This window comes from Phasianus colchicus, chromosome 1, assembly GCF_987193195.1.
Source record: "Phasianus colchicus chromosome 1, bPhaCol1.hap1.1, whole genome shotgun sequence".
NCBI lineage: Eukaryota > Metazoa > Chordata > Aves > Galliformes > Phasianidae > Phasianus > Phasianus colchicus.
The window spans coordinates 113,801,406-113,814,309 of record NC_143436.1 but is presented as its reverse complement, the minus strand read 5'-3'; the positions used below and the strand labels follow the sequence as shown (position 1 = coordinate 113,814,309).

The window sequence follows — 12,904 nt, the reverse complement described above, 5'->3', positions numbered from 1 at the left end:
TATCTGTTCAAGTTAGACAGTACGGTACAATGCCGTAACTAAGAAGCTTTGCTTTAATTTACTGAAGCTCATTCAAAGCACCAATTGCGTTTCTGCTCTGAATTAATCTTGAGAAGAACCTAACTTCTCTTTTTACTGTAGAAATTCAGACTCCTTGTAAGTCAAGCAGTTAGATTACTTGAATCTGTCTTTTTCTGGTGAGATCATGTGACCATTTGTCAGATTTCAAGGAAGCCTTCACAACAGTAAAACATCAGTCTTATACAGAATTTGAAAATACATGGTCAGAAAGCAAACTTTAATTTAAAGGTTTTAATCAAGGGACACATATCTCTTCTTGTGAAGAAGCCTTTACTAGCAAGATACATTTGAGAGAATTCTTTAGTCAGATGTTACTGCAAAGATGACTCAGACAATATAGTGAGTGAAAACATCTTTTTGAAGTAACTAATAACTTTCCAGTCTTCTGAACTTTCTGATAACTCTTAACGTTGATACCATTTGAAAATTCTAATGCATGCAATCTAATATTTAGCAGCTTAGAACTTTAATTTCTATCATCCTTTTAGAATTTGGGTTGAAAATAATTGTTACAAACATGTTTCAGTCTGTCTCAGAATCATTTCACTGAGCTTTCTGCATGCAATATTCATTCTGTTATCCATGTACTACTCTTCGATTTATTGACTATTAGAAGTTCACTCCAAAACAACTAAGGCTGCAGATGGTTTGCATACATAAGTGTAAATTACCTTATGCCATTGGTATTGTAGAGATTCTTTTAGGGATCATTGAAGTGCTGCTAGTAAATTTTGAAGTTGAGCAAAGCGACAAATTGGTTATACAGTTGCTCTGGCAACATTTAAATTCTGAAAACACGTGACATTTCTTTGTGGAGTTTAGCTTAAGTAGAATTGCTGTAACATTAGAAAGTAATAATTGCATTGGTGGTAGGGTACCCGATAGTATTAAGGAATAGTCAACTTCGTTACTCAACAGACTGATTTTTACTGTGTAAACAATTAAAAAAATTGTCATATTTTTCTATGCTGGATGAAGGGGGAGAACCTCATGTAAACCAGTTTTAGTTTGACTTGGATCTATCCTAGAAATACGAGATTAGTCTCCAAAATTACTTGTTGAGAAGAATAATCTGAATATTGGTAGGACCTTCTGCAAGAGGTAAGGAGTTTTGTGGCTGCATTAGGGCAACAGTTAATTTGGTCTCAAGTTTTGTGTTTGTTTTTTTTTTTTAACCCAAAAGTAGAATTTGCTGGTTTCAGCCTGATATTTACTTCCAATATCTTTTTTTAATGTTTGGTCACATGTATTGGTCTAATAGAAGATTCATCAACTTTGAAAACTGAGTTATATGCAGTATTATATTAAGCAAGTTATATGTGCAGATAAATAATCTTATTGTTTTAAAATAAATCAATCTAAATGAAGTGTTTGGGACTTTGTCACTCGGTGAATAGTTTCTAGCAAACAAAGATGGAGTTTAGTTATTGTATGCTCTTAATAGCATTTCCAAAGTATTTTGGCATCCATTTCAAAATGATATTTTTTCTTGCTATACATTCTCTTTTAATATCCACTTGAGAGAACAGCAGTGAGAAGATGACAGTTTTGCTGTTAACATCAATTTTTCATGCTCTTCAACTTAATAATAAAGTGGTATGTCACGCAGAAGCGTCATCAATTAGCCCAACCTTAGATGCTTAAGGAATAATTCTGTAGTTTCATGTGAAGTTTGTTTTAATTGTAGAAAGCAAGCTTGAAAAATCTTGTCAGATCAGCTTTTTTTCCTGTGCATAGAGACAATCACGTTGCCTTGGACTCCATCCTAGCAGATGGCTAAACTAGCAGTACACATGTTCCTCACAATTACTGTGCAACAACTCGTAGCTCATAACTCTAGTTATTATAATTAAACTTTTTGAACTGGTTGCTAAGCAAAGTGAATCCATGTGTCCAAATTTACTGTTTGTGCATGTGATTGAGAGGAGCGGGGAGAAGTGAAAAATACATCTTGGAAGATCTACTTGTCTTTTGCAGATCATGCTTTCCTATTGTTGTGTTTAATAAGATTGGTACAAATGCATATTATTTTGAGTACATGAGTATATATGCCACTAGCTTGATTCAGCAAAATATTTGCTCTTGTTTGTGCTTGTTCTTTTGCTTTCATCATATGTATTTCCCAAAGTATCAGAGTTCTTTTTTTAATGTTGTCCTTTGTAAATGCATCTTTCTGTCTAGTGCTGACCTCCCAGGTAGCCACTGAAACAGAAATCCAGTTTTCTGCTAGTTTTACTGCTAATTTATGCTGAGCAAAGGGAGTTGACAGAGCTGGAATGAAGTATAACTGGAAGCTTCTCACAGAGAAAACAGAGGATATTCTTTCTGTATATATGAAATTCTTTGTTTTCTGCCTTTGTGCTTTCATTTCAGTTCAGCTTTTTAACACAATTTCTATTTTAAGTGTTACCTTTTTCAAAGTATTCTGGAAAACTGCGTGTTATCCAACTTAATCTGTTGATTTCTCTGCTTCGCGTGCCAAATTCTCTTGGTAGCAGATATGACTGGATATCTGTTAATGGCTTCTGTCTTTTAAACCCAGATTGACAGTGCTCTGTCTGATGAATCAATTTAACTGTTGTTGCATCTACAGTGAAATGTGTTTATCAGATACATAATCAGTAACAGCTGGGATTGGAATCTCTTGCCTTCCCTACTGTTCTCAAAAGATGTTTTGATAACTGTAGAGTGTTGTAGGTCATGTGGTATGTAGACTTAAGCTTCCAAGGAAGGGTGAGAGTTCCTACCAGTAATCTAGTCAGCTAATTTGAAGTCTATTTTAAATGCTGAAGGAAAGGAGAACAGTTCTGAAACCTTGTTTAACTTCTTGGTCAGTTTATGGGATCAGCAGAAAAGCAGTACAACAAATAGCTGCTTTTTTTTCCCACTCTCAAATTGGTGTTAGTCATGCAGATGATACTGAGTGCCCTGATCTGGAGGAGCTGATGCATTCTAAGGTAATTCTGCAGGGGTGATTAGTCCTACACTCTAGAATTTGATAGTGTTCGTGGCATGTGGTTTTGGACTCTAAAACTGCAGCATATTTAGCTGCTCAGATATTTTTCATACGTACTGCAGCTGTGCCATCCTTGTTAAGTAACTACTGTTAATAACTGGTAAGACTACTTTTGTTTTCAGAAGAGGAAAAAGAACACTGTCAGAGAATTAATATTCTGTATGTTGTAGATACTTTATCAAAGCTTGAAACTTGCATTGAAGGCATGGATTTCCTAAATAGATTTATGAACTGTTACATCCAAATCTTCTCTGCCTTTCTGACAACGTTTGTATTTTAATTTCAGTCAAACACAGCGAAGTCCCCATGTGTTTTACCGACATGACTTAATCAATCAACTTCAGCACAATCATGCCCTAGTGACGTTAGTTGCAGAAAATCTCTCTGCCTATATGGAAAGCATGAGGCAGTACGCTAAAGGTAAGTTCTAAATAAAAATTAGCCTCATAAAATAGTGTGTGTGAGAGCTCCAGTTGACAATGAAGTTGAAAGCAGATTCTCATCATGAAGTAACTGTTATTGTTCATTTGTTTATTTTAGAATATTTATGAGTTTGATAGCCTTTGGGGTGTTGTCAGACTGGTCAAGAAAAACTTAAAATGCAACTGTTTTTATTCATGATCCCAATTATGGGGAAATGACTGTTTATCTGCGGACTGATAATCTTGCCTTGCTTAGGCAAGAGTGGTTATTTTTGTGGAAAGTCCTAACAGTAATCTTGGATTTTCTTCCACATCTGTTTTGTATTTTTTAGTATCTTTGAGAAGTTCTTTAATCGCTTCCGTTGTTGTTTTATTTTTAACCATATAGTTCAATTTCTGTTTAGCTCTCCCTGTATTCATTAGCAGCAATACTTTGGCAGCACATTGTGCAAGTATTTCTATATTTCAGTGTAGACTCAACCCTGCGCTAACTATTTTACCCTCTTAACCTTGAAGGAAGCTAGCTTTCTAGCTACTGAAGTAGAGAAATGAGAATGTTGGATAAGGACCTTCGCTTTGATACTGCACTGCAGTACTCTATGTATTAAACAAAGCCAATGAAATAGAGAAGGAAATTTCACTCTTTCACTAACTGAAACTAGGAACCATTCTACTCTGTAATAGCATACTGCCAGGCTTTCAGTTGTGTCTCAAAAGTGACACAGTGTATTCTCTAGGAATTTAATGCTGATTGCTCAGAGAAGACAGGGTATGTGCATACTGCAATGTGTATTTGTGTGTGGCTATCTTTTCCTATGCCCACACAACTTTAGTTCTGGAATTGATTTAGTTTTGGAGTACTCAATATAAAAACCTAAGATAAGTCTTTGAAGACTTGTTTTAATAGAGGTGCAGTGTGAAGAAGATAGCTTTGGCCTGGTACAGGTCAATGAAAACATTTAAGATAACTCTGTGTACCACTGCTATATTTTGCTGTTCAGTGATACATGGGAGGGTTTACCCTAATGAGAGTTACTTCGTTAATGATAACATTGTTCATTGTTCAACATCTATTCTCAAGCAACAGTGTCTTAAGCTTCATCTTGTCTGAGGAGGTGAAATAGAATGTATGTTATTCTGTATAACTACTGTAAACTGTTAAGCTATGCAAAAGTGATGTAAAAGTAGTTCCATTTATAATGAGCTCTTGTGTCTTAACTATATGGATAACTCCATTTTCTTTGGCTTTGGCCAGCAGTGAAAATCTAGGGCTCAACCTTAGAGTTATGAAGGAAACATAATCAGCGACTATATTCCAGTGCAATTTTGTGTTTGTCCAAAAATTGCCTACACGCATGATTCTTATATGAACTCTCATCCATTAATTTTAATTTTTAACTCTAAAATGAAGAGGTCATTTTTGACAAAATTTAGCTATCAAATGGTCAGCGACTTAGGCAGAAAATTTAAGCTAGTATCTTGCAGACTTTTTTCCTTTGGCCTAAGAGCACATCCCGTTTTCCTGCTCCACCCACTTCACTCTTCACGCACATTATGACTCTTAATGAAGTAGTAATTTAATTATCTTTTGCACAGTAGGAATTAAAAATGGAGTATAACTGGTATGTACTCACAAAGCAATTAAATTGTGCTTTCTTGAGATGAAGCTGCTGCAGAACTTCTTCCTATTTGCAATAAAGTGCAAAAACAGAGGAACAGTAATATATTTTTCTTTTTTCCTGTAAGCTATGAATGCCTGATCCTCAGGGGGAGGTGTTCAGGCCAGGCTGGATAGAGCTTTGGGCAGCCTGGTCTGGTGAGAGCTGTCCCTGCCTGTGACAGGATGGTTGGTACTGGATGATCTTTAAGGTCCCTTCCAGCTGAAGCTGTTCTGTGATTCTGTGATTTTTTTTTTTTCTGTTGTCTTTCTACTGAACTTGCTCCTTCCCCCAGCTCTGAAGAGTTGGGAAGAAGTTGACAGTCTGTTGTGAGATAAGGTATTGTGTCATCATCCTGAAAAAGGGCATTGTTGTGGTTTTTTTTTAAGTGACCATATGTTATATCACTAATTTTATGTCTCTGCTTATTCTGTCTCTTCTTAATGTAGACACTTTCAGTACTTCTTTTGCACTGGTTAATAAGGTCTTGGTGACAAACAATGCTGTTCAGATGCTGAGTTGATATATAAATGCTAGAAGATCTTAATTCTAAATACTTGAAATTTGTCGTAAACTTTGCAAACACCAGACTTGACATAATTTAATTTATTCCAGTAGGTTGGATTTTCTCCATTTATACTTCTCTTGAGTTTCTTGATTGTCCTCCTTTTCCTGTTCATCTTTTCTCTAGGTCATGTTTCAGTTTATTGAACTCTAAGCGTTTACAGAAGCCTAAGATGTGAAACTTGCCACCTCAGTTTTTTCTCAAATTCTTCTCCTTTTTGCTTAGTGATGAGTTACATCTTAGCTCGCAGTTCCATCTTCTTGACTATTTATTAAAGACCTTCTCAAAAGTTGAATGAATTGCTAGCCAATTCTTCATCTTCTGTTTTCTAAAAAAAAAAAATTGAAAAAACAAAATCCACCTGTATGAATGAAATGTAATTATTTATACAAATTTTGCTATGTGATCATCCATATGTATTTGTGCCCAATTATACTTAAATTTTCAATTTGTAGTTTCAGTAGCTGTTCCTTTGCTCTTCTGTGTTCAGAAAATTTGTAAGGAGATGGTGATTGGACTCCCTGTGAGGTGTGTGGTGTAGAAAGCAAATTGAGAGAGAAGCTGAGAATGGAGGATAGTTGTAGAGACTTAATTTTTTTTCGTAGTTCAGCATTTTTCAATATTCTTAAGCACTTGCACATTGGCTTTGGGCAATCTCTACTACTTGAATTCTTCAATCCCTGCCACTCTTGGCACTTTTCTGTGTATTAATCTATGTTCATCAGAAAAAAAAAAAAGCCCAGATATTCACTCTCCCCTTCAATAAGAATAGTTTAGCTAGCACTTCAGCTAATTTTAATTTCTCTGCAATTCCTTAGTTGTTCTTTAATTTCTTAATTGCCTTAATTGTTTCTTTCTTCTAATTAATATTTTTTATTTGCTAGTTTTATATGCTTTATTTTGGATTTTTTTCACAGTTTCTCTAATTGCTCATTTATGCTTACTTCATTAGGGTTTTGAAGGGGGACATAATGTTTTCACATGTCTAGTCTTTATCATTTAAGTACTGGAAATCTTCTGATTTCCCTTTTATTTCATTTTTAAGCTAATGTACCTTGTGTATATTGTATGTAGTGATGTATTTATGATAGCTATTTTCTGTTTGTTTTAAAACACATTTGAGGCACTTCAGGTGTTAGACTTGGTGTCTTTTTGTGGTTTTTTTTCTTTCCTTGATAGAGTAGGAAGTGGTGATTTCAGTTCTGAAGATCAGTTTTACCATGGATGAATGTTACCATGATAATAGTCTCCCACAACTGGGTTGTTTTAGTTAAGTGTAGTCCATATAACTTTTCACATAGAGTAATAATTATTTTATAATGGAACTGTCATGCTGAACATGTAGCACAATGAAATATTTCCTAGTAGTACAGGTCAACTGTCAGCCCTGCTAATAATAGAAGCATACAACAAAGAAGTGCTTCCTATTCTGGAGGATTTAAGAATGTACAGAAGTCCATTGATATCTAATTTACGACTAGCAATTATTATCTGAACTGCTGAACAAAAGGAATATTTTTTTCTGAATTTGAACTGATGTAATGTATCTAAGTTATGCTTCTGAAGGCAACTTCTGTATGCAGTAGTATTTCAACAGTAAGTCTCAATCAGGAGTACTCATCTCTGGAAATATAACTGGCTCTTTGGTGTAGCTGTTCTCTTCAGTTTGTATAAGGAATTAAAGAAGGTGATTATATTAACGAGATGAGAGATACCTAGCCTTTAGCTCTTATGGAGGAAAAAATCAAAACACAAACTTGTTTGTATGAAGCAAACAGCTGTTTGCTAAATATTACTCTGAGATTTGACAAATTGAAGATAAAAAAATTTATGTATTGTTTTCACATTGTGCAACTTCTGTTTTCAGTCTTGTATCACAGGGATTTGTTTTTATCCTTGCAAGCTTTATAGTAAGTGAACATGTCATATGATTACTTCTTCCGCGTGTTCTCATGTATATAGCTACTTAGAAAAGAATTAAAGAGCTGGAGTTGTGGTTATCTCTGGGGAGGAAAGCTCCTAACAGTGTAAAACAAGCTATGGAAAAGATGTTCTATGGTGAAACTAGAGCATCTTTAGGAAAAAAAAAAAAAACAACTGGATAACATGATTTGTATGCTTTTACTTTAACTGACTTATTTCCCAAAGAAAATGTGTTTAAGCAAGGTAAAATTTAAGTTGAATGCAGATTCTTAGTTATTCTGTAGTACTTTAATTATACTGAATGGGGAACACATGCATCTGCCCTTAAGTATTTGTTGATAATCCTCAGCAATTTTTCCTGTACCCATTTTCATTTAATGTATTAACTGTTATATGTTAACTGTTATACATTAACTATGTATATATTTCATTTAGTATATTAACTGTTAGCAGGTTTCTGAAAATGACTTTCTTACTCCTTCCTGAAAATACATTAGGTTTTGATTATGTTCAGGCCATGAAGTCTTCAAATATGTTCTGTCCTTCAGAGTCTGCATGTCTTCTTAGCATGTGTTGTCTGATAAAACTTTTTATATTTGCAGAGCATGGTGAATATGATCCGCAAACTGTAAGACCAGGAAGCAGATACAGTCATGTGCAAGAAGTACAGGAGCGACTTAATTTCTTACGGTTAGTTTTAACTTGATCATTTTCTTGACTTTTCTAGGAGTATTTCAGATACTTGAAAGAAAGTTATGATAGCTGTTTCTCTTGTCTTTCAAAACTCAGATGCAGTAGTGTACTAAGTGTGTTTTCTTGTTTTCTTTCAATTTTTTTTTCCAGTGGACTTCTGTGCTAGTATAAGAATTAAAATTTGTTAGCATCTATGTAATTCAAGACTTTAATTGTACTGTAAGATCCAAATGGGATATTTCTATGTCCAGAACCCTACTGACTTGAGTACAGTGTGTATATGTATGCAGTTACACATATATTAGGATAATGTACCTGAAAATTTTAAATACTCCAAAGAAGGTGTGTCCGTATTTGTTGTACCACACCAAATTTAAGGCCGTAGTCATAAACTGATGTGCTAATACTAGGTTGTTAGCCTTAGGAGGAATAGACAAAAAAATTACTTGAATTACTTTTCATTCAAACAGCTGCAAATAAAATAAAAAAGCAGAGGATCTCTGCTTGTGACAGAGTTGCTGTCTGTTGATGATTTGCAGGCCTTCTTGCAACTTGTTCTTATTCTGTTCTTATGTTCAAATTATATGAACTGTCAAGTTGTGAAATGTTTTAAACTTATTTTTAAGGACATTTAAAAAAATATTTTAAAACTTTACAGAGTAATTTTTGTGAATTAAAATGAAGTGCTAAGCAACCACTTAAGTTATACAGTAGCATATGCATAGCAAACTTGATTTATCACTCTTAATTGGTTAAAAAAAAAAAAAGTTGTCTTTTAAATTCACTGTTTACTTTTTAGTTCTTGATGTAAAGGAATTAATAATGTCCCATGACATTTCAACTGTAAAATATGTAGGTAGCAGTTTCTGAAAAGTGATGTCATAACACAGTACCTGTTTTCTTTTAAATAAAAAAGATCTTGAATCAAAAAAATTGATTCTAAGTAAAAACATTGATTATCCTGTGTTTTTCCTGAAACACTCTTAGTATTAACCTTCCTAATTAAAGTTTTCTTTAATAATTTAACACAAAGGAAAAACTTAAAACTAGTTTTTTTCATTTTTGACTTCTGCTCCTAGTTCTGCTCGATGTAATTGATGCATCTTTTTGTGATTTTGCTAATGACTGTAGAAATAATTTCTTATGATGTGACCTGACTTTTAAACTGAATTGTTTACCTTAGGAGATGCATATTTTTATATAGTATGTATAAAACACCTGGTATTTTTCTGTAAAATGTTTCTGTTTAATTTTATTTCTTAACTAGAATGTAATGTTTTGATGCCTGCAAACTTTTGCTAAGAAATCATGGGACTAACTATGAGAGGGCTGATGATATAGATAAAGTTTTTGGTATCATATTTTCATGACTGATTGATGTTGTGTGTGTATAAAATACATATTCAACTTTTTCCTTGTATTTCTTATTGAATTGTAAGTCCAGATGCCAATTAGACAGTGCTGTTAATTGTCTCTTTGTTTTGCTCAAGATTTTTATTGAAGGATGGTCAGCTGTGGCTCTGTGCCCCTCAGGCGAAGCAAATATGGAAGTGTTTAGCTGAAAATGCTGTTTATCTTTGTGATCGCGAAGCCTGTTTTAAATGGTATTCCAAACTTATGGGGGATGAACCAGACTTAGACCCTGACATTAATAAGGACTTCTTTGAAAATAATGTGCTTCAGCTGGATCCTTCCCTATTAACAGAAAATGGAATGAAATGTTTTGAACGTTTCTTCAAAGCTGTGAACTGTCGAGAAGGAAAGCTAGTAGCAAAGAGACGAGCCTATATGATGGATGATCTGGAATTAATAGGATTAGACTACCTTTGGAGGGTAAGTTAATTGGAGGAAACGTCTGAAAGACTAACAGTTGAAGTCTTTTTCAGTCTTGTTTTCTTTAATATATTTTCAAGAATGTGTAATTTATTAGTTACAGACTTAAATTACAGAAAACTTATTTTTCAAATTAAATACATGGGCATTGCCTCCTGTATTTCTAGCAGGTATGTAAATCAGTGGCTTTGCAGGCTGCTCAATGAGCTTGAGAGTTTGTGCATGCACATGAGATGAAAAACTTGCGTATGCTGTTTAGGAAGAAAGGATCATTCCTGGTGAATTTTCTGTAGGTCTCTTTTTCCACCTTTATAATCCACTCCATACACCTTCACTTCGTTTTATGTGCTTCATTGTTCCTTCTAGCATGGTAAGCTGGAGTGATTCCAGATTAGTCTGAGTGATGGCTGGTTTGATTCTCTCTTGTATCCACAACCTTTTACCTAAAGATGGTTATAGCTTTTCTATAAAAGCATTGTAATTTTTGTGTAAAAAGCCTTCTGAAACTTGCCAATCTGAAATCTGAAAAACAGAAATTTGGTGCTTAGTTGTTTTCAGTCTTTGTAATATTGAAGAGCTGCATAGAACCCACAGCATCATATGGTATGAGTATCATGGCTGTGTTTCAAACAATGTGCTGTTCATAAAGCAAGAGTCTTCAGTAATTTTGGCTGTGGCCTGTTGAACGTTTAGGTTTTTTAATCATTATAATCATCATTATAACAGTTGAAACCAAAGTAGATGAAGATTTCTTACAAGTTTGCGCACAGTGTTTGTGCACATAATGCCTATATAATACTAGACATAATAGTAGCATATATTCGTTGTGAAAATCAACTTACTTGGTTCTGCCCAACTGTTTGGCAGCATGAGAACTCATGACACTTTTGACCAACATCCTGCAGAGGCCCCCTGTAGGGTCTGTTTTCAGCATCCATTCTGACCTGATGAATAGTAATGAAAACTTAGATTATCAGGTAAAAAGAACTCAAGTCCTTACATCCCAACCACCCAGCCCCAGCCATCTAAGATACTTTAAAACTCTGGTGTTTTTTTCATCTTTAATATAATTTGTTTAAGCATCTCAAAAACTTCTGTTTTATAATGCTGTTATTATTGTAGTTTAAATGCCCAGGTATCCTAAAGGAATGCTAACAGAACTTGCAAATCTAGCTCATTTAAATGGAGCCAAATGTATGTTACTTGAAGACAGATTCGAATGCTATTATTTTAACAAGTTGTTTTCTTCACTGAAACAAGTGAAAATGAAAGTGTGTGAACATGAATATTTGAAGTCTACTTTCATTCTGTTTATAGAAACATCAGCTTTTGTTCTGAACTCCATTAAAGTACTGATTTCTTAATTTTGACTCTTACACAGTTACTCATAATTTGTATTGGTTGTATATAACTAAGAATTTTAGCCATATGTAAGTCTTATAAGTTAGACTACTGCTGTCTGAAGATGCTTGTATGTAGTCATTTTGCTTTTAAATTTTATACCAGAAAGTTGTATCATGTTCTAATACTTGTTGGTTTGGTTTTTTTACTATGCTAGGTTGTGATTCAGGGAAACGATGACATTGCAAATAGAGCAATTGATCTTCTTAAAGAGATCTATACTAACCTTGGTCCACGGTTACAAGTTAATCAGGTAAGATTATAATATGTGTTACAATATGATAGGAAAAAAAAAGTAGTAAAATTCAGTGCAGTATTTTTATATTTGAAAGTTTGAAATCGGGGAATAGTTTCCATGTTTTAAAAAGTATACTCAAGTGTCCAGCTGTCAGATTCTGATCAGATACAGAATTAAGAGCACCAACATGTTTGTTAGCTAGATATGTTGAGTGTTGTCACAAGCTAGTCTAATATTTTTGTTTCGTCCCTTTCAAAGGATCATAGTGTCCCATATAATTGTCAAGCTGAACTCTAACAAATCAGATATTTCCTTCATCTATTAGTATTTGCTGGGAGAGATTTCAATGGATAGAGAGGAGAGATCATGAGTTTCTGAAAGGTCAGGGGAGGTACAGTGTTTGTGGGGGAATACTGTCCCAACAGTCTCCAGTTGGTAGCCTGCCAGTTGTATTCCTTAAAAATTTCATTATTTGTCCTCAAAAGAAAAAAAAAAACTTCTTATGTAGTCTTCGGTGCTCCCAGTCTCATAGATTGAATACAGCTGCTGTAGGTGGTGTGCTTACAGCCATGCGAGCTGTATCTTGCTGTAGTGGCTGAAAACTTGGTAGGCATGCATAGATCTGTCCATCTGCAAATGATTACATCAGACATTTCTAGGAAATGTTGGTTTTACTTAATGTACATGCAAGTACTATGCTTCAGTGTGCTGGTAACTCCTCTGCTCCTGAATTGTTGCCAAGAAAAGTGAATACTGGATTGGGTTTACTGCCATGACTATGATGTAATGTAGTCTGCAGTAGAAATGCTTTCCTCGCACCTGGGAATTTTTGCAGATCTTCAGTGATACAACAGGTTGTGTGTCAGTTTAGGGCAGATGCAAGTTGATGCTGTGTTAGGAATCAAGCAGAAGGATAAGAGTCCAATTTAGTTATTTCTCTGTACAGACTTCCACTTTTTCTATTGAAGGGCAGATTTGCACTCTACGCTAAGAGCTACCAATGACCTGTGCAAGATTTTGAAGTGCAGATGAAGTTAGAGTTCAGCATCAATGGGAGCTTATTCTAACACGGAA

At 34.5% G+C, this 12,904-nt stretch overlaps 1 protein-coding gene across 2 annotated transcripts in view; it reads left to right on the top strand.

The window, feature by feature from the left end:
* Positions 1 to 12,904, top strand: part of USP9X (ubiquitin specific peptidase 9 X-linked) — a 100,118-nt gene that overhangs the window by 46,237 nt on the left and 40,977 nt on the right. For both annotated transcript variants that reach the window (XM_031594584.2, XM_031594583.2), the window contains exons 14-17: positions 3,384 to 3,517; positions 8,268 to 8,355; positions 9,849 to 10,191; positions 11,750 to 11,845. In XM_031594584.2, the coding sequence (XP_031450444.1) occupies positions 3,384 to 3,517; positions 8,268 to 8,355; positions 9,849 to 10,191; positions 11,750 to 11,845 (661 nt within the window). The remainder of the gene's footprint in view (positions 1 to 3,383; positions 3,518 to 8,267; positions 8,356 to 9,848; positions 10,192 to 11,749; positions 11,846 to 12,904) is intronic.